Genomic DNA, 24,960 nt, shown 5'->3' on the forward strand with positions numbered 1-24,960 from the left:
AGTTTCTGTGCATGCCTCTTCCTTCTGTTGAAACATCCGAACTGTTGTATCTGACCACTCTTTCAAGTCCCCTACACCAGTTATATCTCTCATTTTGGAGCAATCTGGCTGGCTCTCAGGTTAAAAATTAATTCCCATAAATGAGCGGTTAAATGTCTATCCTACTCTAGGAATCACCTCCTGCATTGAACATCATCTCTTTGCTTAGCACACATTTGGGTGTGCTGACTTGGGTGGCTGTGGCTACCTGGCCACCTGCCAGGGGACGCATCTGTCACTGGGCCCCACATTCTGCATGCATGTATACATTAAAAACAGGCACGGAGCAGCCATCTGGACAGACTAATATAATTGTGTGTACCTTATTACTAGCCTTTGACTGGGACAGATACAACAGTAATTAGCTGCTAGGAGGAGGAGAGAGGCAACAGTTTGGGGATGAACCAGTTTTCTCCTCTTGGACATACTGCGATGTAATCTACTCTAACAGGGCAGTATCAGATATATTGTCATGTCCTTCCCTTGCATCAAGTCTTCTGTATCTTTGAAGCATAGCTTGAACCAACAAGCTTCCTTATATCTGAAACCTCTCATATTTAGATTTTTTATTTTTTTCCTGGAACAAATCAGAAAATATTCCAGAAAATATTCAGGAGAAACCTAAAACAACAGTATGCCTTTTTATTTTTTATGTTTTTTGTTTTGTTTTGTTTTTGTTTTTGTTTTTGTTTTTTTTCTGTATAAATACATTCTCTTTCTTTCTAGTGTTATTTGAGTTATCTGCAAATGTATAAGAGAGTTCTTCTTCACACTCCCTTTTTGCTTTGCACCTGCAGTTCATTACAGTCTTGTATTTGTGGTGCCATAGTCTATTGCCATAGAAATGAGAATAATTCCACATTTACATCCACAACTTTAGATCTCAGCACTTTAGAGAAGTTCATTATGAAATTCTAAGTTCTGTATTTAGGACTTCTTTACAGAACAATTTTTGGAGGAAAATAGTTGAAAATATATGCAGCTTTAGATAGTTTTAGCTATGTGACAGATGTACAGCAGGCCTTGGTGCAGAAGGGACTGCCTTCCTCTGCTGGTCTTCCATGGCCAGCAGCTAAACAGCCACCAGCTGCTCATTGACCCCCTCCCTCCCCTCAGCAGGATGTCAGAGAGAAATGGAAGAGCAGAAGTCAGAAAAACTCATTGCTCAAGGTAAAAACAGTTTAATAAAAGAAAAAGATTTAAAAAAAAAAAAAAGAAAGAAAGAAAGAAAGAAAGAGAGAGAGAGGGGGGGGGAAAAACAAGTGATGCAAAGGCCATCTCTCACAACGTCCCACCTGCTGACTGATGCCTAACCAGTCTGTGAACAACTGCTACCTTGGGAAGACCAAAACCCCAGTTTCTACTGCAGAGCACAATGGCATTGATGTCATATGATAGAAAATATCCCTTTGGTCAGTTTGGGTCAGCTGTCCTGGCTGTTCCCCCTCCAAGGCTCTTGTCCAACCCCAGGTTACTCAAGGGGAGTGGAGGGCAGAGTAGGAAGAGGAGAAGGCCTTGCAGCTGTGCAACCTCCCTGCAGCAACAGCCAAAACACTGGTGTGTTATCAACACTGCTTCAGCCACTAATCCAGAATGCAGCACCACAGGGGCTGCCATGAAGAAAGTTAACTCCTTCATAGTCAGACCCAATACGTTTCCCAACAGAATGAGTATTTTAAGCTTATTGCATCATTTTGAGGTTCCCTCTTTGTAAACGCACTTCCCTAGGAAGACAGCAGGAATATGTTCAATTTCAGCTGTAACAGCTGGTGATACCAGTCAGAATAGGGCTTTATCTGGTTGTTTTCTACCCAGTAAAGATGCTTCATTCTAACCCTTCAGGTCTTTTCCCTCTGTTTAGACATGGGAGTAGGCTTTATGTGCTTATCTATTAGCTCTTTGCTACAATGCCACTGACAACTTCTGCTGATCATCCAGCATCGGGTTGTTTCTGTCATGAATATTTTTCTCCTTTCAAGAAACCTGACATAAAAAGCATTTTCTGATGTCTCTCAGGATCGTTTTTCAGCGTGACGCATCCTACCAAATCTCTGCAGGTGTCTCCGAAACTTCACCCTTAAGCCTTTGCTTCATTATTCTGTATTTAGTTACTGACAATGAGTTTTTAAGGACATTTCTCAGCTATTCTTGGTTGAGATTTTTTTTTTATAAATATCACGCACCATTTCTAATTTTTTATGTATCTTTTTTTTAAGATGCCAGTGATCAAAGAGAAGACATTTATGTTGGAAACCACATACCTTGTTCAGAAAGCTTCAATGGCTACTGTATACATGGAAAATGTGAATTCATTTATTCCACTCAGAAGGCTTCCTGCCGGTAAGTCCTGAATGCCTACAAAATATGCTTGAAATTGCTATAATGCTTAATCAAAATGCTCTCTAGACATAATTACAGCATGTATCAGTTTGCAGTTATCTAAGCAGGGGCACAGAAGCCACATGCCTGTGCTGTGGGCAGCACACAGCTGCAGCAGTTGTGCAGAAGAAAGCACTCAGGAAGGGCTTGGCCACTCAGGTGCAGGTAGTCAGAAGATGAATCTCTCTGAGGCCTTAGTGTTGGCTTCTTATTTTTAATTCTAAATCAAGAGAAGAAAAAAAAAAAAAAAAGAAGAAGAAAAAAAAAAGGAAAATAAAAAGGAAAAACAACAACAATAAATACTGCCTTGAATGGCTTTTCTGGATGACTACACTTTACTCATTGACCTCTCAGTCTGTTCTTGTGCTAGCTATACATTTTATTGCTCTTGGCATAAACAGTCTGGAGTATCAGTATTTTTAATATTTCTTGCCTTTTTCACAATAATATGTTTTATGTAGAGTATAAAATTACAAAATATTCTTTAGCCCACATTTCTTGTCTAGCAGCTCAGTATTAAGCCACTGTTTCTCAAGAAATGAGAATTTTCCATTTTATCTCCTTAGCTCCTGAGTAATTTTTCCTTTAAATTCCACCGAGTTCTACCTCTTTGTTCTGTTTAAAAATTACAAAAAAAATATTATAAAATTATTACCAGAAAAAGGCTGCACTATAATAACATGTAGTGCCTTACTTGTTAGGAGGTTTCACTTGCAAGCTTGTACTTCCAAATTAACATGGCTGAAGATGCTATAAGTCTTTGCTATTCTTTGCTTTGGAAACTTCAACTGTAAATCCATTAGATCCTCTCACGTTTTATCCCCTGATCATTATCGATCAAGTATAGTGTTTTGTTTTTTTCCACTCTCAAGATTTAACAGTTTTCAGACTGACTGGAAATTAGGAAGCCCAAAAAGAAGAGCCTGTACTGTTGTTGACTTAGCCATTTGAAACTCATATTTTCACTTTTCCCACCCGAAGCCTTTTCTTGTTTATTTCCAGCTTTCTGATGGGACCATATTTCCTGTTCTTTTTTCTTTGGCCAAAATCAAGAGAGGCCAACACACCTTTGCTTCTCTTGGGAAACTAGGTACATCCCAGGCATCATCTTGGTGGGCTTGGGGCAGCAATATTTGAGTACAGTATTCTTTTGATGCAGAGCTGTATTTAACACAATTTCTTATGGATTTGTCCTCAACATTTTCAAATTGGAGGTATTTCAAATAAATCATTCCTGGCTGAATTAACTGTTTTGTTTTTTTCTTGATTTCCCAAATCTTTTTTTTTCCTGGTTAGTTCTATCATTAATGGTCATTTATTTGTTTGTGATTCAATTACTAGTCTATCATTGAAATATTTATTATTAATTTAATGTACGGATAGTTAACATTTTAATAAATTTAGTTAATATACTGTCTCTTTAAATTCTATTTTATAATTAGATTTTCTATTACTACCTTCAGTTATTTATATAAACAGCTTTATTATTTAAGTCTGCACAGTCTCAGCACTGGACCCAGCCTGACAAGCCACACAGGGTTCCAGCCAAGAACTTCTGACTATCAGTGCTGTACCCTAAGTACCAGATCTCCTCTGCACTTTTTTGGCTATTTAAATAGTCATGTTCTCATACCTGTATGTGTGCTTCTTACTGGAGCAGTGAGTTATTAAGGGAATAAAAAGATTTATATCAGACAGTCAGCAATCTACCACAGAAACCAAGTGCTTCTAACAAAGAAAAAAACTCTCTTTCTAGATAAGGAAAATATAATGATGAATGCCAAGGGCAGACTGTTATTTCTAAATGCTTTGCATTCTCATGCACATCTAACATATACACTGTTTAATTTGGTCCTCATTTCCAGGGAGTGGCGTACTTGATGTAGCAGATGACCTACAAAACTGCAAAAAATACCTGTGCAGAGCAAATTTTGACTTGCAGTTTCACTGAGGACAATGCATCTCCATGCTCATTGTACAGCAGCCCTATAGAACTGCCAGCAGGCAGGTGGTAGGAACGCTTTGTAGTAGCAAATTGCACAATATTTAGTTTAGCAGCTTTTGCACAGCTGGGATCTGGTCTATCTCCTGCTGCCTCCTTTGTGTGGTACAGTTCTGCCCTGTATTTGCAGCAGGCTGCCTCAGGAAGGTACAGTTCATCCCCTGGCAAGGAATTCTAATCTTCATTATGCTAACTCCATTAATTGACTGATCAGCATACTTTGATGAATCCTTGCTGACCTCTGTCTATCATGCTATATATTAATGCCTTAAAATCTGTTCTGCCCATTTACCAGGCAGCTTAAACTATTGCACAGTACTTCTTAACACAAGCAGTTCTGCTTTGCAGGAATTCAATAGTCCTGAATATCCATTCAATATTTCTCAGAAATAATTTCCTGTCACTTCAGTGTTTCTGAGGAAATGTATTTGAATTACTTGTGCTTCCTCTGCTTTGTTTTGCCTCCTGTGCTTTAGAGCAATTCTCACATTGATCGCACTTTGGCTGTTGTTATCTTCTTTAATGAAAATAAAAGCAAAGTAACAAAGCAGAATTCCTCACTTGCATGAAGTCTGCTTTTTTATTGTTTCTCCTTGTATACAATCATAGAGTCATTGAATGGTTTGAGTTGGAATGGACCTTAAAGGCAATCCATTTGCAACCACCCTCCCCGCCCCCTCCCGGCACGGGCATGGATGCCGCCCACTAGATCAAGCTGCCCAAAGCCCCATCCAGCCTGGCCGTGAACACTTCCATGGATGGGGCACCCACAGCTTCTCTGGGCAGCCTGTGCTAGTGCCTTGCTATCCTCTGAGTAAACAATTTATTGTAAATCTAATGTAACCTGCCCTCTTTCAGTTTAAAGTCTTTACTCCTTTGTCCTGTCCCTATGTTCCCTGACACAGAGTTCATCCCCAGCTTTCCTGTAGGCACCCGTTAGGTACTGGAAGGCTGCTATAAGGTCTCCCCGGAGCCTTCTCTTCTCTAGGCTAAATTACCTCAACTCTCTCAGCCTGTCTTCATAGGAGAGGTGCTCCAGCCCTTTAATCATCTTTGTGGCCCTCCTCTGGACTTGTTCTGATAGTCCGTGTCCTTTTTGTGCTGGGGTCCCCAGAGCTGAATGCAGAACTCCAGGTGGGGTCTCATGAGAGCAGAGTAGAGGGGGAAAATCACCTCCCTCGGCCTGCTGGCCAAGCTGCTTTTGGTGCAGCCCAGGGTATGGTTAGCTTTCTGGGCTGCAAGCACACAGTGCTGGCTCATGTCGAGCTTCTCATCAACCCACAGCCCCAGGTCCTTCTCCTCAGGGCTGCTCTGAATCAGTTCTCTACCCAGCCTGTATTTGGGCTTGGGATTGCCTTAGCCAAGGTACAGGACCTTGCACCTGGCCTTGCTGAACCTCATGAAGTTCTCACAGGCCCACCTCTCAAGTCCAGGTCCCTCTGGATGGCATCCCTTCCCTCCTGCATGTCGACTGCACCACACAGCTTGGTGCCATTGGCAAACTTGGTGAGGGTGCACTTGATCACACTGTCCATGTCACTGTATGCTAGCACACATTTTTCTTGATTCCTTTCCTAGCAATTGCCAAGCTTGCTTACAGTAAATTGGGGCTTTTATTTCATAACTCTGCTTTTACTGGAACTCGCTTCATGTCTGAACCTAAACATCCTACATAGCAGCTTATGGCTGGAGAAAGTAGAGGTACAAGATTATGAACATGAAAACCCCAACAGTTATTCCTGCATGCAAAGAGAGATTAGAATTTGCCTAAGAAGCTGTAGAAAGATCTGGAGGGGCAATCATTTTGCCCCTCCAAACAAAATTAACTCCTACTCTAGCACAAAGCTTTTGGATGTGTGAGACCGATTCTGCGTTGCTTTCAGACCTCTTTGATCCAGATTACAAAAGAAGTGTTTTATTATTATTTTTTTGCCTGTGGCAGTAGTTCTTTTCTTTCTGTCAGAGAGCTGGAGGCCAATTGTATGATTCAGTTGTCCTTAATGGTGCGTTCCCATCAGTCGGTGTTAAAGGATAGCTGTACAAGGAACTTGCTACTCCTGTGCTTGTAAGCAATCCTTTAAAACAAGCAGTCACAGGTTTGTACTTCTGCATGAAAGGTGAGGGTTTTCATTAGTTCTCCCTGCCCCAACTGGTAAGAGGAGAAGGGATTAAAAGCCTTTGTTCAAAGATATGAGTAGTAGCCCTTGGTGCAGCAGCTTGCAGCTCTTGCTGGGGTAGCTGGGGTAGCTCTTGCCTTTCCTTGCTGTGCATCAGCCTCTCTCTGCCTGCAAAATGAATTGTTCCAGAGCACTTTGTCACTGCCACCTTCACCATTTGCCCACACTACACACATGCATTGCCATTGGGAGCAGCCTCTGCTGAGTTTCTCATCGAGCTCTCTGCTGGTTCACTCAGGCAAGATACCATTTACAGCAGCTCCTCTTCTCTCTCCTGCCATTCCTCCCCCACCCCTAGCCAATTTTTATGCAGTCTTCCGTGAATTCTCACATAAACAGTTGTGGGTTATTGGGTTTTCTCCCATTAGTGTCCTGCAAGGGAGCTTGTTTTCCCCTGAGGGAAGTGTGCAAGCCATCTGGATGAGCTGGCCAGCTGTGAGTCTCCTTGACTTTTCTGTGCAGTCAGCAAGGGGGATAACCTGACCTCTGTGAAGCACATTTACCCTGAAATTCTTGGTGGCTCAGTGTAGAAGGTAGGTAGTGAAGAGAATAATTGGAAAATACTTTAGTCCAGGGACAAGGCAGGAGGGGTCTTGATGCCGTTCTTTTCCAATAGGTTTTGTAGGATTCCATGTCCAAAGGCTGCAGCTTGAAAAGGCATCCTCCTGTTCCCCCACTGTTTCAAAGCTTTTTTTTCCTTCTCTCACTCCTTGCTCATATTGACATTGCTGCTGAGTTCCCTGAGCATATTGCTTTGCTCTTTCTAGTCTGTTTACTTGTTTCATCTTTTTTTTTATTTTTCCTAAATATTGCCCCAATCTAACAAGCACCCCACATACTTCTTTTGCCAAACCTTTACCCTGCAGGTCTGTCTTCAGAAAGGGTCACTGATAACCTTATCCAGAAGAGAAGAGACTCCCCCTTCTGTCTCTCCTCTTGCCCCAGAAATCCAAACCGTCCTCCAACACAGACCATCCTCCTGTTACTGCACCTCCACCTTCTCACTAGCTCTTTCTCAACCACAATCCAAATCCATCCATTTGTTCACAGAGCAGGCAGAATCTCAGCTCTTCTGTGTGGCTGTGCTCTCTAAATTTCATTTTAGGCTTCAGAAAGTGATACGTCCTGAGCCGCTGCAGCCGCACTGATGGCACCAAGGAGGGTGTTCTCTCCTCTGTCACTGCTATGATTACTGTTTTTTTCCATCCCACAGCTTGGACTCTTTATTTCATCTGCAAAATGACTGGGCTGCTGCCAAATTACATATGCCATTAAATATTGCTTTTGTTTTTCAGGTGTGAATCAGGATACACTGGACAGCACTGTGAAAAGACAGACTTTAGTATTCTTTATGTTGTCCCAAGTAGACAAAAGCTTACGCATGTCCTTATTGCAGCAATAATTGGAGCTGTACAGATTGCCATTATAGTTGCAATTGTCATGTGCATAACAAGGTAGGTAAATACCAAACAGTGAAAAATTATGCATTGTCTGTATATGCTTTTTCTGTATTTAAATCTTTCCTCCTTGAATTTTTATGTGCATAAACATATATTCTAAAATACCCCAGTAAAAGAAACCTATTGCCATTTTTGTCACAAAACACACGTTAATTTAAATTCGCAAACCACCAGTGACCTGTCTGAATCCCCAGAACAGCTACCCAGCAGAACAGATCAGCCTTGAAACATATTCAAAAGGTCAGCTACTGTGTTAGACCTTCATGAAGTTATTCAAGCATTGATGATATCTTATAGAAGATATGGTTCCCCCTCCTGCCCGGTGAAACCAGAGAGGTTGACACATTGCTGTTTCCTGCAGTACAGCTGTAAATGGTGTTACACACGGAGAGAAGTCTCCCTCACACCATATATGCTTCCTGAAAATCAATGTGCAGTGCGTGCCTTTTTTAGGCACTCTCCATGGGAACCTATTTTATGAAATGTGAAGATGCACAAGCACAGAGTTCAAGTTTCTGGATTGTCTCAGGCTCTCACTCCATGTGAAAACTGAGATGCGAGTCATGGATTCATTTTGATGAAAAGGGATTTGGTCTGCTCATCAGGGATTTGAATCCAATAAGAAGTGGGGGCTCTGGGCTGGATTAAGGATGATTTAGTTACATAGTTGGTGTGTGAAGCATTTAAATCCTACATCGTGGCATCCATGGCAAACTTTGTCTTTTCCTCCTCGACTTGTTCGTCACTTCCTTCACTTTTTCAGGTCTGCTTACGCAGAGCCATAGAATTTACTGCTGCAGCATTAGTGCACGGCTTAGTGATGCGGAGTGACGCCCATATGAATGAACACTATAGGCCTCCTTCCTATCTCTCTTGTAAGGTTCAGTGTACCAGGTGTAAGCACACATGTCTAACACATCCTTGCACGTATAAAAAGCCATTCAGCTATGGAGTTGATGCCATTCCTTTTACCAGACCCCCTGCTGGTCAAAGCACCCATGGGGAAGACTGACAGCTCAGCAGCCCTCCTCTCTCAGCCTCCCTACAGCAGTTCCCTGGCACGCAGTCTTTCTGGGGCAGGCTGTCTCACCCAGCAGTCCCAGCAGGACTGCTTTATCTGTCTTGCATTGCCTGCTGTCTGGTGGGCTAAGTCTCTTCCTGCTCGGCACTGCTGGCTTTTATGAGTCCTTTCTGAGCTGTGTCCCCAGCCCCAAGAAAGGGGTTGGAGGTGGGCTCTGCCCTGGGGGCTCCAGCAAGCAGCAGAGCACCTGGAGGTCCAGCACTGCAAAGGCTGATTGATCCGGTCTTAAATCTTATCATACTTAAATTCCACTAGATTTTAAGTATGAAGTGTGTAAGAAGTAAATCCAATGCAGCTGTTCACCAAAGCAGGGGTTTTCCTGGACCATGCTTGAAGGATACAGGACCTTGCTGGTTTGGGTTTCAAGCAGAACTCCTTCTGGAGTGATCTGGGGTCCCACACAGATGCCCAAATATCAGCCAGGTACCAAACAGCAGGAGAATTCACCCAGTAAGCACAGCTCCAAAGCTGTTTGCTGTTTTTGAGTATATAAAATAAGTCAATTCAGTCTTGCTAGGTTTAATTTTATATGACATATATAAAAGCACTCATACTTTTTCTTGCTCTCTTTTTTCTAAACAGAAAATGCCCCAAAAACAATAGAGGACGTCGGCAGAAGCAAAACCTAGGCCATTTTACTTCAGATACATCATCCAGAATGGTTTAACTTAGTGATTTTTATACCTACATTGACCATGTGATGTACATTTTTATTATATCTTTTTTTAAAGAATGGAAATATTTATTTCAGAGGCCTTATTTTTGAACATTTTTAGTGTAACAATGTTGGTCTGTATTCTGAAAGCATCAGCTCTAACAGCTATGGACTGTTTTAGTAACTTTGCTTTTCTGTTTTTGAATACGGTAGGTCATTTTCTGTATCTGTATCACATGGTTATATAATAGACGTGCTTTATTCATGGAATGTAATATTTTTGGGAACACAAATTTATTCCACCAGTGGTTGTAGATTTAAAAAAAAAAAAAAAGTCCACATTACCTAGCAAACAAGGCATGAACTAAAGGTAAAAATGTTTACAGCTTACTTTTCTTATGAGAAACTAGAAAACACTGTGTTTAAATACCGTAGATATTTAAATGTTTTTGGAAGTTAGTAACTGATTTTTTAGACACTGCCTATCGCATGAACTGTGAAGCTGTGTGCTGTGTGTAGTTGTAACATATTTATAAAACATGTGGGCTGGGTCTAAGCACTGCCATCTTCATTAATAATGCCAACGATTTATTTTTAAAGGGCAAAAGTATAAATTTCTTAGTTTGGGCCATTACCTGGTAGAGCAGATGGCACAGGTCCAAAAGGAGTAGGTCTTAGTAGATTTAGGTGTTTTAAAAATTGGTGTCAAATAATTGAACACAAATAATTGGAATAAAGCCTAATTTGTCACTGTTGAAGCTGTTTTAATACTTCTTAAACTTTTTTAAAGAAAATACATGTTTTAACACCTACAATGCAGATTGTATAGTGTTTGTGATTAAAATAAAAATTAAAAAAAAAAAAAAAGAACAAATAAAAGTGAATGAATTACTAGTGCTCTTGTATAGAGTATTTTCAAGAGCTAAGAAAGTCCATCCAAATTAGTCTGCTGGTCATAGTTATATAAATAGACTGTTAGTTGTTGTTTGAAAGATCCAGAGATAAAGTGTGAATAGGATGTGTTCAGCTGTTTTAACAAGTAGTTTAGGCTTTCAGAATTTTGCATGTAGGATTTAATAATTTGTTCAATAAAAACAAAAACAAAAAAATGCTTTCAACATTTTGAACTGGAAAAGCATGTCACAATACAACCTTTTCACTATTTTGCCTGTGGTTTGGTGTGTTTATTTGTTACCCCACGTGGCAATTGTAAGCAGCTGAAGATCTGAAGCTTGTTCTGCTTGAAAAACAGCCGGCGTTCATGGTCGTGAGCGCTCTCTGAATTCCCTCAGAGCAAGCACTTCAGGAACACGAAAACAAAAGCAGATCGCTTAAAATATGTGAGTTTGCTCGCCTGCTTAGTTGGTAAGTTACTTAGCTTCCCTGGATTAACGCTAATAACTGCATCAGTACAGAAGCGTGACCCTTTAAATGTGTGCTCCTTTCCAGACATTGCTTCCTAATTTTAGAGGTTTCATGTTGCTGAAAGCATCTGAACCACCGCCTGTGGACATTTGGTGGTCAGAAGCATCTGTCCCACCTCCGGGTGCGGCGTTCCACACCCTCCTGTGAGCATGGCTGAAGCCGGCTGTCACGCCGGCGCCGTGCACTAGCACCAGGATTGTTCCCACAGAGTTGGGTTGAAAGTTTGGCTCCTGTGGACCTGCCTGGAGAGAGGCAAAATGGACCACCGTGAAATCACGCTGGAGGCTGACAAAATCCACCAAAACCGCCTGTCAAGTGTCACCGAGGACGAAGAAGAACAAGATGCAGCGTACACCATAGTGACGGTGCTGGATAAAGTGGCCAACATTGTGGACAGCGTGCAGGCAAGCCAGAAAAGGATAGAAGAAAGGCACAGGGAGATGGAAAATGCCATCAAGACCATACAGATCGACATCTTAAAGCTTGCCCAGGCTCACGGCAACACCGGCTATACGGTGAACAAGCTGCTGGAGAAAACCCGCAAAGTCAGCTCCACCATGAAGGAAGTGCGGGCACGGGTGGAAAGGCAGAGTGCCAACGTGCGGAAGGTGGAGGCAAAGCAAGAGGAGATGTTGAAAAAAAACAAATTCCGGGTTGTGATCTATCAGGTAACCGTGAACCTAACGTATTGCTGTGCTGTTGTTGTGTCACCTCCTCAGTAGCTGCGGGTAGGCATCGGGTAAGGAACCAAAAGATGTCCGACAGGAGGGTGACTTTATGCTTTCTTTAACACCGAGCTCTGTGTCTCCGTGCCTTTCAGCAGGAACCCACTGGCGGCAGCGCCCGCAGTCTATTATTAGTGTTGGTGGGTTTCTGAGCCAGCAGTGAAAGATTAACTGCAGATCAGCAAGGACTATTTGTTGCCTCTCTGAAAGGTAATATGAGGCAGGCCCTGTAAATCATGGTCATACAGACCATGCCTGACATTCATCTCTCTTATTTTTTTCTCCATATTAGGTAGAAGTCCAAATAGCAAATTGTTTGTAGGCTCCCTGGAACTGAGACTTTCTTTTAAAATTAACTTTAAAACATACGGTTTATTTAACTCGCAAGCTTTTGTAGCACTGACAAATGGGAGCTTTTTTGATTGTCTGAGTCTACAGCAGTGTGTGCACAAACTAGAGCTCAGAGCCACAAGCCCTTCCTTGCAGCAAGCAGTCCCTTGCATGCTATGCTTGGAAATGATTTCATACAGCACAGTTCTTCCAATCACATTTGGCAAGTGAATTATACATTTTCTTTCATTAACCTCATTCCAGGATGTTCTTTGTTCTTATAAACAATTGGTGTTTGAAGAGAAGTTTCGTGAAATAGCGTAGTCTTGCCAACATCCATACAAATGGACAGTTGGTAGTGCAGGCAGTGCACGGGATCTGTCACTTGCTAGCAAGCACTGTGAAACTCATTTTTTTAATGGCTTGATGATGCATTTGCTGAAACTTCCCAGTTCCCCGAGTCAACAGAAAGCACAAGTGTTTAATCTTTTGCCAGGAGCATAGTTTCTCCTTCATGCCACTGAGTCCCTAAAGCTTCTTTCAAATGAGTCCTATTCATCAAGCATTCTTTAAAATGTTGACCCTTGTGAGTAACACAATGTGCCCCTGTCACCCTGTCTCAGAACCTGATTCTGCAACAGTTTGTTCATAAATAACATCACTTGCATGAATGGATCTATGTGTTTCCTGAGTATATTCAGCAGTGTCTATAGCTGACAAATTCTTATGCATGATCTAGCTTCCTTAACAACTTCATTTTCTTGTACTGGGAAGAAAAAAAGGAAAAATAAACAAACAGAAAATGTTACTTAATGTTATTTTAGCAACATGCAGCCAAATTCTGCCTCCCAGCTTCTCTGACTGAATTACTTACTGTGGCTGTGTAGGAGAAAGCATAGGTAGAATTCAGCCAATTATTACAATTATTGCAAGCTGCACCATCATGATGGAACAGCAAACAGGCACCTTTGCTTTTTCCTTGCGTATCATTTCCCATTTAAGGAAAATAAATGTCTGTGATTCCCCTGTTCAATGGCACAATGCCATTTCATTGATGGCCGTGTACCATAATGACTGCAGTAGAGACAATGCTTTGAAAATGTTTGTCCTTAAAACAGTATTCATAACAGAATGCATTTTTTTTTTCTCTGAAAGACATGATTTATGACTTATTTTTAAAATATTGCTACTTTTAGATATTGTACATCAAGGGCAGGTCTTATGATGCATACTTTCTGTAAAAATCACCTCCAGAAGGAGTTTTTGAACTCTCTGCTGGTTTCACTGCAGAAGAATGACCTGCACCTTGCACCATATGTTTAGCCCTTTGTTGGTGCTTTTCAGGAATGCAAACAGTATTTTGGATTTCCCTCTTTCTAGTCTCCTTTTCCTGTTGTAGTTTAGGACTGTGAGAGAGCATATGTATGACTTTAACTTCCATTCTTTCATGAGGTGTACTTATTGAGGAACCTTTTCCATCATGCACAGCTGAGAAGGAATATATGCACCTCCCTTTGGGGTCTGACAAGAAACACCTTTATAGAGGAGCAGAACTGTTTTGCTCCACAAAACCATGGTAGCCAGGAGTGTGCTGGAGTCTTAAAGTCCAGCACACTCGTGAATGCCTCTTTCACGCAAGTGTGGTCATTTTTACACTGTTGATTTACACCAGTGTAAGCACAGTGTTGGAGTGCCAAGACCTGAATGACTGAAGCTTGGCTACGATGAGGGGAAGTCTGCTAATAGCTGGTGAGTCAGTGTGGTGCGTCCACTCCCTTCACTATATTTTACAAATAGGTGTAACCAAGTTGTTTACTTGGTGGTTGTGAGTGACAGCTCATCTGTAGTGACATTTTTTTCTGATGAGCCATTTGGGACACTGTGGTGAAGCCAATGACCTGTGTGTAGCCGCAGAGGAATGCTCCCGTGGGTGAGCACACGTGGGTTTTAGTTTTAACTTCTGCCAGAACATTGGCATATAAGGGAAAAGGAAACACCAATTAAATCCTAAAGATTTTATTTCAAGTGGAAAGCTTTGATCTCACCACTGATGGAAGGAGCAGGCAGGTTGAAAAGGATCATTGACTGGAAGAGATTGTCCCAAGAGACCTCAGCCATGATAAAAAGTTGGCACTATTTTCGCATTAAAAAGAGACAAAATGATCATCCATGAGCATAATGATTAGAGAAAGAGCATTCATTTTTAAAAGGCCATGCAGTTGAGGAAAAGATTTGGTAGCAGGCAGCTTTTCTGTCCAGGCTGAATGCACGATTAAAAATGATTATATCAGATTTTCTAGAAAAGTCTTTGACCCTGAAGTACCACGTGCCCTAAGAGTACAAGCAGGGAACACAGAGTACATTATAGGTTGTACAGGTCTCTGCTCACTTTTGCTCAGGTTATTCTGAATAACCAGCCATGAGACCTGTAGTTTCTCTGCAGCCAAGGAGTATTGCACAATTTAATTCATTCTGACTAAACTATACAGAAATTAAAGGGGATTTTTATTTTTATTTTTAATCTTGAAAGCCCTTATTTCGTTTGCTTTCCCTCACATTCTGCAAGTCCCTCCCTTAATGTGTGCACTGCCACCAGGAGGCTTGTGTTACAGCTGCTGGCCTGCAGAACAATGTCCCCCGTGGGGGATTGCTCCAACGCAGACATGGTGAGAGGCTAGAAGAAGCCTTGTGTGTGCCGCTCATAAAGAAATTAAAATGGAAGTGGCTTTTCCTGGCCACTGTCCTTCTGATGCATAATGACGTGTACTGTAAAAATGGTGAGCCTGAGATGGGGACAGTCATCTGAAAATCTGGAGGCACTTCCACACGCAGTGGCAGTAAGTCAGGGCGCATCGAGCACAAGAACACGGTATCAAACATGGGGTGCCTGGTACATGAACGCACCCTCCATTGGCACAGAGTTTCAATTACAGCTACGGAGAAAAACCTGTGAAAGTCACCGTGACCTAAAAGACAGTGAATTATTTAATTCCATTTTACAAAGACAAAAGAACTGACTGCTGAATGACTGATCTGATGTCATACAGGCATAAGAATAACAGGCTTAGGAAGGGCTCTAGACAGCTGTCTGCAGAGCAGTATTGTTAGCACCACGGGGTTACACAGCTCACCAAGAACAGATTGTGCTAGGTAACCCATCTTTTATTATTTTTCTGTATTACAGAAACATGGGAGAGCTTATCTTGTATTTCTGTGTCTGATAGCTCATAAGAGACAATCTGGAAAAAGGACAAATGACAGTGGACTGTGTTGAAATGGGAAGTGTGAATTGTGATAGGTTTCTAAAAGGGTTTACTTTTAAGGCATCATTGTCAACTGCATATTATTTTCTTTAATGATCTTGGCAGAGAAAGTGATGTGGATGTTAAGAAAATATGCTCAAAATGAGCAGCTGTCATTCCAGAGAATGAAATATAAGAAAAGAAACCCAATTACCATTAGAGCTGGAGCAATGCTAATTGAAGTGTACATGGTGCCAACACCTGTACTTAGCAGAAGCCCTTGCTTTAGCTTGTCTGCTGAGGCCCTGTGGTTTGGGAAGGACAGAAAAGGGTGTGTTAATGCTTAGAGGATGACTGAGAGTCCACTTGATGTGTGTCTCTTAAAAACATGCAGTGTGGGCATGAAATGCTTCAGGCAAAGTATTGATCGTGATTGATAAGTGATTGAGAGACATCGAGTGCCCTTGTCCAAAGCACTCCGGGGCATCTGGAAGACCACATACAGCTCTGATCACCTGCATTGTGCTCAAACCAAACAGGTTGGGAAAAGTGCTGCCAGTCTGATCAGAGGGACAAGAAGCTCTGGTAAATGAGAGATCAGGAGGCTGTAGCTGAGTTTGCTTTTAAAATGAAATTGCTATTAAAATGGAGTCTGAAAACTTAATGAAAAAAGCTGGTGCAAGTTGAGTACCTGTGTCAGCAGAGCACTGGCCCCACATAGTGAGGCCTCATTGCTCAGTGACACAAGGCGTTTGCTGGAGTCTTGTGGCCTAAACCTTACAAATGTTTCTACAGCTGAGACAGGTAATTGCTTTAGCTGAGACTACAGAAACAAAGAGGAACCCAACAGCTGTGTCAAAAGAGGGCAGCGAGAGTCCTTTGTTTCCAGCGTCAAGCTTGGGCCCTTCAGGTCAGAGCTCTGAGCCGCCCCCTTGCTGTGCAGCTCACAGCCACATACTCTGAGCACAGGCCCAGTGCTGAAATGCAGGAGGCAGCCAAGGAGGTCATGAGTTACCTCTGATTTCGAGGGGAAAAAATCAACCACATTCAATGAGCTAAAGAAAATCTATCATTTTAGGGATGTGTTCACAAGGAAAGAGAATGGGGAAAGGAAGAGAAAAGAAAGAAAAACATAGCAGCTGTTGGGTCATCTCTGGGTTGCTAAAATGAAATAGATTGCAAATTTCACAGGACTGTGTATTCACAGCAGATTATATAAGTGTCTCTATACCTTTTGATATGGTGTAATCAGAGTCCCCAGTCCTATTCCTTTGTGAAGAGCCTAACAAGGACAGGCAGTATCCTCTCAGGACTGCCATTGATTTTTCTCCACCTATTAACGTTGAGTGGTGGAAACGGTGGATCCTAATTTACATTTGGTTCAGGGTTTTGCATGTGTTTAGCCTCCTTGCCTCATCCCCACGGTCCTAGAGGCTGCCTAGAAAGACATATCCACAGGCACTGAAGCTGGCCACTGCGAGAGCACATCTATCTTCAGCGATGTGCTTCATGCCTGAAGAAGTCCAAGAATGAACGGACTCGACTCTGGTAGCAGCAGTATAAACTGAAATTCTCAGCACTGCTGTCAGGAGCTGAATCTTGCAATTATTCCTTCAGTACAGGAATAACGTTGGTCAAGATGGTGCAGGCACAGAAGTGAAGAATATATGAAAGCATTAGCAGCAATTTTAGAATTTGGAATGGGATTCATTTTGCCAGGCATTAGGCATTAGTAACACAAATGTTTGCATGCTCGGCTTGCAGACTGCCTTCAAGACAGCAGAGAGAAATTTACGGAGACGGTTTTGTCTGACCTATTACAGACATCTGCTTCTCAGCACAGTGTCTGCTTGATAAGTACCTCTTCTCTCCGTTGAGTTGAAAGGGATTCCAGAACCTAATTCATACAGAGACACGGTTGCTTGGGCAGACGAGTTCAGCAACTTGTGATGAACAGTTGGGTTGCCGTGTACTTAACAGCACTATGCTGCTGCAGCTAGATTTCAAGAACAGTCATGTTGTGACAAAAAAACGAATCAAAACATTACCAAAACATAATTTATTTATTTATTTATTTATTTATTTATTGGGCTCATCACCTCTTGTGAATACTCTTTCTCCTCCCCACACAAAGGTTTGATATCTACAGGGAAACTGGAAGTGAGAAATTTCACGGCCAAACTTGCTGACTGACCTGCAGAACTATTCTCTAGTTCATCTCAGTAAAGTCATAGCAAAGCAAAGTAGGTGTGAAGCTTTAATTTTCCTCTGGAGCTGCAAGTGGTCCTTTTTTACACAGCATGTAGTGGCATGGAGCCAATGGTTCCTCTGAATGCTGGGGTATAACTGGGCAACACTCACGCCTAGTCTGCAGCTTGCTGCCACCAGATAATGAGAGGATGAGCTGGATTTCTTTACAGTCACTGTATATTCCTGGCTAAGTTAATGAATTTCTGTCAGAATTTAGAGAAAAGGGATGCGTATTAGGCTCCACAAAGAGGAAATGAGAGGGATTGACTGTTCTGGCCAGGCCGCTTTTTTGTTACGTAAAAATAATTCTAAATACAAGCAACAGCACTTGGCCATAAAGTCTTACGTGCTGAAGTGTTTATTCTCTACCTACTTCACTCAGTAAAATCCCTTAGGTGCCCTTTTAAAACAATCCTATTTCTCTCTCCTTTGAACAGCTTTTTGGCTGGATGGCAGAGATTTTGAAATGACATATTTGCAGAAAAAAATGAAGGGATCACTCAAGATTTACAAAGCTTCACTCTTAACTGTAGAATAGGAGTAAAAGTACTGAATGATTTGTAATTGGTTATTCATCAGCAGTTTCGTATTGATTTAGAGAGCAATTACAAGGAGATATTTTAGCCATTTACCTTGGCTGGTGGTTTGAATAACAAATCATTCATTTAACATGCAAATGCCAGGCTTTTTCTATGCATTGTCTCGATACAGTTTCCTGCTCCTCGGCTGCCAGTCATTCACATCACAGGTTGTCATAGACACAGCAGCATCACCAGATCGGGCACGGGGTGGCCCATCACCATTTTGCTGCTTCATGCCCTGGCTCGGAGTTGCCACGTGATCATTGGTCCCATCTGTGCTGATGCTACACAATAACCCGCGCGTTCCCTGTCACACGTCCCAAGGCTGAGAGATCGTTTGCTGTGACCTTTTCATTGTGCAACACAATGACAGCGATTTATGGAGTTTCATCTGTCTCTCCTCTCCACTTTCGCTGTGAGCAGGGCTTTTAGGAGCATTTTGAATCTTGATTTTATACATATATGCATATATGTTTGTACATTTGTGGTTTTGTATGTGTATGGTTGTTTTTTTTTTTAATTGAGGGTGTCATAATAATTATTCACTTGGTCATTCTATTTTTGTCTGCCACTACTTCTTATATTATTAAAAAAAAAAAAAAAAAGTTCTGCTAAAGTTTTAATTGAAATTGAATAATAATTGAGTGTTGATAACTGTTATCTTTATTAAATCTTTTTAGAACTATAAGGCGAAGATCTTTGAAAAGAAAATGCAAAAATGTTTTATAGAGTTTTATAGCATATAAGGCAATGTCTTTTTTTTCCCCCTTTGCCCGCTCTAGAAGCTCAGTTTGGGCTTTGGAGTACAAACCCAGAACAAGTGTACCAAACAAACAAGAAAAGAGAAGGGGAGGAAAGCTCCTGAACTGACTACATCCATTTTAATGCCTTGTATCTCATTATTTTTAAAAAATTTTTTAAGTGGGCATTATAATAAAAAATACTAAACCAATCACAAAATGCATTCATGTATTTAAAACCAAGATACTGTTGTATGGTGACATTATGTCATTGCTTCGTGTGCAGAATCCAGTGGATTCTAAACCAGCAACAGAGCTTTTTTAAACAAAAATACTATTGGTGCTATTAATTACTGATCCCATCTGTGCTTGCAAAGGTACAGAATGGAGATGTAGTTAATTACTTTGGGAGAAAGCTGTTAAATTACCCTTTCTCCTTTGAGCAGCCCCTCTTCCAGGAGCCCCCTTGGCTTATTTGCTCCTCACTTCAGCAGTAAGGGAGAAAGGGGCTACCAGAGCCAAGCTGATGTAACACTGTTATATCTGATGGGAGAAAAATGCTTCTGCTTTGATGCCTTCCTTGGAATCAGGAAACGCCAGCAGTGCCTGAAAACTGCTCAGTGCCCTCATGTGTGGGTGCACAACAGCCAAAATTTTGGTGGCCAATGAAAATACGCACGGCAAGAGGCCTGTAGGAATGGCTCAAATTACATCCCCTCAAATTTTTTCTAATTGTGAATTAATTGAAATGGGAGTGGAGGGAGCAAATGACAATGACAGTCAGATTCTCCTGGGAGCCCGGTGTTAGAAGCAGCTGGGTTTCCATATTCGCTGTCCCTAGAGCCATCCAAATAAAGACGGTGGTGGCTTTCTTCATCAAAGCTGAGCTTTACTCAGGTGTTTACTTTGTGTTCAGCTGGGCCCTTAAAAACTCAAACCTTTACTGGCTAGACATAATTTAAAAGATAAATACTCAAAAATGAGGAAAAGTATAGTTTTAAAATGCTTTGTTAGCATACTTTCCCTTCCAATGGCATCACTAGCCAGTCCTGAATTGTACGGTGAGAAGAAAATTGTCAGCCAGTTCAGGGACTGGTCCCATGCAGCTGAAATCAGTAGGTGTCTTGTCTTTGCTTTTAGTGAGACTATAAGCAAGCTGATAGCTACGTGCTTTGACCCTACCAATTTCCCACATGGTGCTAAAATTTATTGTTCCTGCTTTAGGAAGGATGAGCTCCTGTCTTCTCTCAGCCCCACTGATATCTACTGATAAGACGAAAATGTTTAGTGCTTGAGGGGAAGAGCAGAAGAGAAAAAGGAAGCAAATGAAAAAATCCTCCTACTGTGACTAAATCACTGTATATTTATCAAGAAACCTCCCCAGCATACAACCCAGCTTCACTAATACTTTCCACTTTGCTAACATCTTCCACCCAGAAATCTTGAGAGGAGATACAAACTCAAACTAATTTTTAGCCTTACTACGTTTGGTTCTGCAAGATGTGTGCAGACACCAAGGGAAAAGAGAAAATCAGAGATTTGGCAAAGATCATTCTCGGTGTCTGCAGCAGAGTGAGAAATGTTGCTCAGGACCTGCAGCTCTAATTGCTGTGTCCTGTCTACGAGGCCTTCATCTCAGATGTTCCCGTTCATAAGTCGTAATTCTGACACATGCCTATGAAAGTTAAAGCCCTCTCTTCTTGAGCTAGCAAACTGCAAAGATAAATGCAGCAAAGCTTCGACAAGCAAGCAACAAAAAGTATAGATAAATTTACTCTTCTTCCGAAGGAGCACACAGCATAACTATTGCAGAGGAAATAGCTTCTCTCCTTCCTCTCTTTTTAAACAGTGTTCTTCATACGTACAGCATGCCCTACTCACCATATTGCATTTGTTTTGGTATGTGCTGCAATTTCCAAGCAGTCATTATGGAAGCATTTCAGTTACCATTTCAGCTGAAGGAGTGGTCTATAATTTACAAACTTTGAGGAATTATTATCCAGCTGTGTTTTAGTTCATTTTCAGAAAAGAAGGGATTATGTTTATATATAGAAGTCTTTATATAATTAATGTTAATTTGCACGTGTTAATGTAGATGATTATTAGGAAAGTATTGTAGTTTTGTTCCTGCTGATTTTGACAGATGAGTTGAATAACATTCCACTGTAATCAATGCAACATAATTTGTCCCTCATTTTTGTAAGCATTAACAACTATTTTATTGAAGGGTTTTTAATGAAGCCAAGGCGTGATGACAAACTTTTAAGTGGGCTTTATCTGACAAAGAGCTTAATGTATTTTATTTTACATGTTGCTATTATCCGGCAAAATGACATTAAACATGACTTGCTAGTAATGAGTCACTGTGAAAAATGACAGATACTTTTTTGGCCAGAAATCGTTTCTCAACAAAATATACAGTAGGATGGACCCATTCTTCACAGACTCACAACTTCTAATATTTCTTTTAGTTTTTGAATTAAGAAAATAATACCAAGGAGAGAGCCCAAACACTGTCAGGCCTCAGAAATCAGCTGAAGAGGTTACAACAAATGGGAACCAGCTTACAGAAGTTTTATTTAGTTGTCGTATGTCTGCGCCTAAAGGGTTGCTCTTCCTGGGAGGAGAACACGTGCATGTGCACAGCAGTAGCTAGCAGGGAAGAAGGGGCTGGCCATGTCCACCTCATAAACCTCCTACAGGTTGTGGTTATGGTGGACAGCTTTTGGCAATCTGTATATCTCTGAGCTTTAAGCCTCTACCAGTATTTCTTTGGAGGGGCTACATAAACTCCGAGAGCTAAGATATCAAGGACAGTCATCACTTCCAAGAAGGCAGCATATCATATCACATTGGCATACATATCATATGTATAATTCAAATATATAATGCCGCCCACTCACATAGGCCAACGAACTAACTACAGAAAGCAGAGGTGTTTGCTGAAGGTCATGCTCATGTTTCCAGATGGAACAAGCCAAGTTCGCCCCAGCGATGGGGCATGTCCTGAGTGAATTGTGTGGAGTTGGGTTTACTGTATAACATTTAATTCCTTATCTGTCTTTGAGCCCTTGTTTAGCCAGCAAACATAAATTAATATGTTAGGGTCCATCCCTTTCTGGGCAGCAACAGTGAAGTTCACTTAATTCAAATTAGCTAAGAATCTGCAATTGTCTTCATGACAGTAAAGGGCCGAGGCACTCTTTTGGAGAGGGTACAGCTGTCACAAGCACCTATTTTGTCTACAGGGCATTTACTGTTATTGGTGAGAGATAAGGGATCCAGGTCCTGCCTTAGAGAAGTATATCAGCTTCAAAGAAACGTGAACTGGACACATCTGCTCTGAAAACCTTCAGGGACCAGTAAACACAGGACCATGACATTCATTATTTTCAGCTAGCACCACTCTGAAAACAAATCTTTGATCAGGTATAATGCTTTTACAGAGTTTGACAAATGCTTCTTCTGCCTCTTGTATTCTATGCAGATCATGTGTGATGGCACAAGCCTACCTTACATTGCTACAGTAGTGCATTACAGTTAGCATTAATTAACTACAAGCCAACAAACAACATGCTTGAATAACCACCCTTTTAAAACACACTTGCTGGAAGATGACTCTCTGCTTTCGTTCACAGGAGGAAACTGAGTGTCCTTCATCTCTCTCTGTTATCAAAGAGAGGACAGCAGGTGAAACTCTAGAGGATGATTTCATCCCACCCGATGACCTGTCTTCTGATGAAGAATACTATATTGAAGAAGGCAAAGCAGCCCAGTTCAAGAAATCAGGCATGAGGCGCATAGATGATATCAAAAAGGCATTTTCAAGGGAAAATATCCAAAAGACAAGGCAAAACTTTGGCAAGAAGGTAACCAGGCTTCGAACTAGGATAGTGACCCCTGAGAGGAGAGAGAGGATCAGGCAGTCAGGAGAGAGACTGAAACAATCTGGAATAAGGTTCAAGAAAACCATCTCACAAGCTGCCCCCACGAAGGAGACATTCAAGATCCACAAAAAAAGTAAAGAGCGAACAGTAGCCGAAGGTCAGGAAGGAAGCCAGGAAGGTGGCGTGCACATAGCCTCCGAGCTCACAGCTGCAGAGCCCTTCACCGAAGAAATCTCCTACACAGAAGTGATCACTAAGGTAAAGAAAGACAAGAACAGTGCAACAAAAGGTGCTTCCCAGCCAGCTGAAAAGGGAGTGATGATCCCCGAAGTTGTTCTTAAGCAGGAAGGAAAAGAAGGAGGCGGAGGAGGTGACGATGTCCCCTTGCTGGACCTAAAGCAATCAGCATAAGGAATTAATTATCAAACACCCCATGCCATCCTTACTGAACAAGAGAGAATGCAGACTGTATACACTCTGTTTTTTAGGAAAATGTGTGAGTTTTTGTTTTATCATGAAACACATATTGGTGTTGTTCTGTCATCTACATGGGTGTCTGTGGTGTCATCTTCCCGACACGTAACCAAAAGAAGGGGCTCCCCCTCTGTCTTGGCATGTGCCAACACAGCATTAATCCAAAAGGAACTGAGCCTCGCATGTCCACGGGAGATGGAAAGCTGCTCTTCTTTCAAGATTGATTTAGCGTTCATTTAACATCCTAATTACTCCCTTCAGTTTTATGTACAACAGTATAAAATGTTGTCCTTCATCCTATACCAACTCCTCTACTCAGAAACCAATAGCAAAGCTATTACTTCATATTAGCAGAAGGAAGAACTATGAAAAATATCCATTCAGCTGTACAAATCTTTTCATTGAACGGCCCTCACTGAAACTGCAGGAGGAGGAAATTCCTGCTTTGTCCCAGGTGTGACAAAATGTGGCAGGAATTATTGGTTTTAGTAAACTGCATTTCTTCTCAGTGGAAAAAAGAAGCTCACGAAATGTCTAAAGGTTATTTCCAGAGTTCTGGAGGAGGAAGGATTGATTTATTTAGGCCAGGCAATTTCTGTACTTATGGAGTAAGGATAAAAAATCAGAAGACACATTAACTATGGAATAGCAGGAGGAAAAGAGAATGAGATATCATAATCATGTTATGAAAGACATGATTGTGAGAAAGGCAAGGGTATAAAGTAGTAGAAGGTGTACAAGACTAATGTATAGGTTTTGGATAAGTAGTTAAAAAACCTAGAATATGGCAACAAAAGTTTGTATTTGCTTACTTGAGATCATTTGAAGAATTAATTGTTACTCTATCCAGAGGATAATAGAGTTCATGAATGTAGCTGACAGGACGAGAGAATTGTTTTGCTTTCCATTACTCTGTGGTTTCTCTGAGCTTCGCTTCAATTAAAATCTATTCTATAAAGCCGCTGAAGTAAAGGGCCAATCCATAACCCAGCTCTTTGTTTTCTATCACCACCATTATCGACCAGCCACAGCCTCAGGGATTATGAGACAGACACCCTTTGGAGTAGGGAATGCTGTTTATTTGCAACACTCGCTGCCCTGAAATCAGATATGTTTGTAAACACGACCACTATGCTGACGTGAGGAGCGGGACTGTGGTGCTCTCTTCGTTCTTACATGGCATTGCTTTCAAGGCACTTACCTAAAGCAACATTAGGCATTACTATCTGTGTGAAACTTGTACAATATTGCCCAAAGCTGTATTGTTGTATTTAATATCTCAGGTTCATTTTAAGAGCAGAGCATAACCTGATTATCTATATACGTTGTTTGAGGACTCCCAGCTGTTAATCTATAATTTAAATATAATTAGTTTGATTTCAACTATTCTGCCTGCCAGTTCTTTCATTTAGTCTGGTGTACATCACGTTTGAAGTAAAAGGGCTTCAGCAATAATAATCAAGGAACATGGGTTGGGAAAGGTCAACATTATACTATGTCAGTGACATTTCAA

The 24,960-nt window shown here is 41.4% G+C and overlaps 2 protein-coding genes across 2 annotated transcripts in view; both read left to right on the top strand.

Moving 5' to 3' along the window:
* Positions 1–11,268, top strand: part of TMEFF1 (transmembrane protein with EGF like and two follistatin like domains 1) — a 122,620-nt gene extending 111,352 nt beyond the window's left edge. Inside the window, exons 8-10 of the mRNA XM_082754437.1 lie at positions 2,256–2,379; positions 7,893–8,051; positions 9,721–11,268. Coding sequence (XP_082610563.1) covers positions 2,256–2,379; positions 7,893–8,051; positions 9,721–9,805 — 368 coding nt within the window. The 3' untranslated portion in view covers positions 9,806–11,268. The remainder of the gene's footprint in view (positions 1–2,255; positions 2,380–7,892; positions 8,052–9,720) is intronic.
* A 78-nt stretch (positions 11,269–11,346) lies between these two features.
* On the top strand, positions 11,347–24,833 carry CAVIN4 (caveolae associated protein 4). The gene is made up of 2 exons (XM_082754438.1): positions 11,347–11,886; positions 22,725–24,833. Exons 1-2 carry the CDS (start codon positions 11,476–11,478, stop codon positions 23,382–23,384), a joined length of 1,071 nt encoding a protein of 356 aa, XP_082610564.1. The 5' UTR covers positions 11,347–11,475; the 3' UTR covers positions 23,385–24,833.
* The last annotated feature ends 127 nt before the right edge of the window (positions 24,834–24,960 follow it).

The sequence above is a fragment of the Aythya marila genome (assembly GCF_965140915.1).
Source record: "Aythya marila genome assembly, chromosome: 2".
In the NCBI taxonomy this organism is placed as follows: domain Eukaryota; kingdom Metazoa; phylum Chordata; class Aves; order Anseriformes; family Anatidae; genus Aythya; species Aythya marila.

Excerpts from the sequence above, each read along its gene's own strand:
- CAVIN4 (XM_082754438.1), top strand. The coding sequence starts at position 11,476 with ATGGACCACCGTGAAATCACGCTGGAGGCTGACAAAATCCACCAAAAC. Across the intron at positions 11,887-22,724 it reads TCCGGGTTGTGATCTATCAG|GAGGAAACTGAGTGTCCTTC; the intron begins GTAACCGTGAAC and ends TTTCGTTCACAG.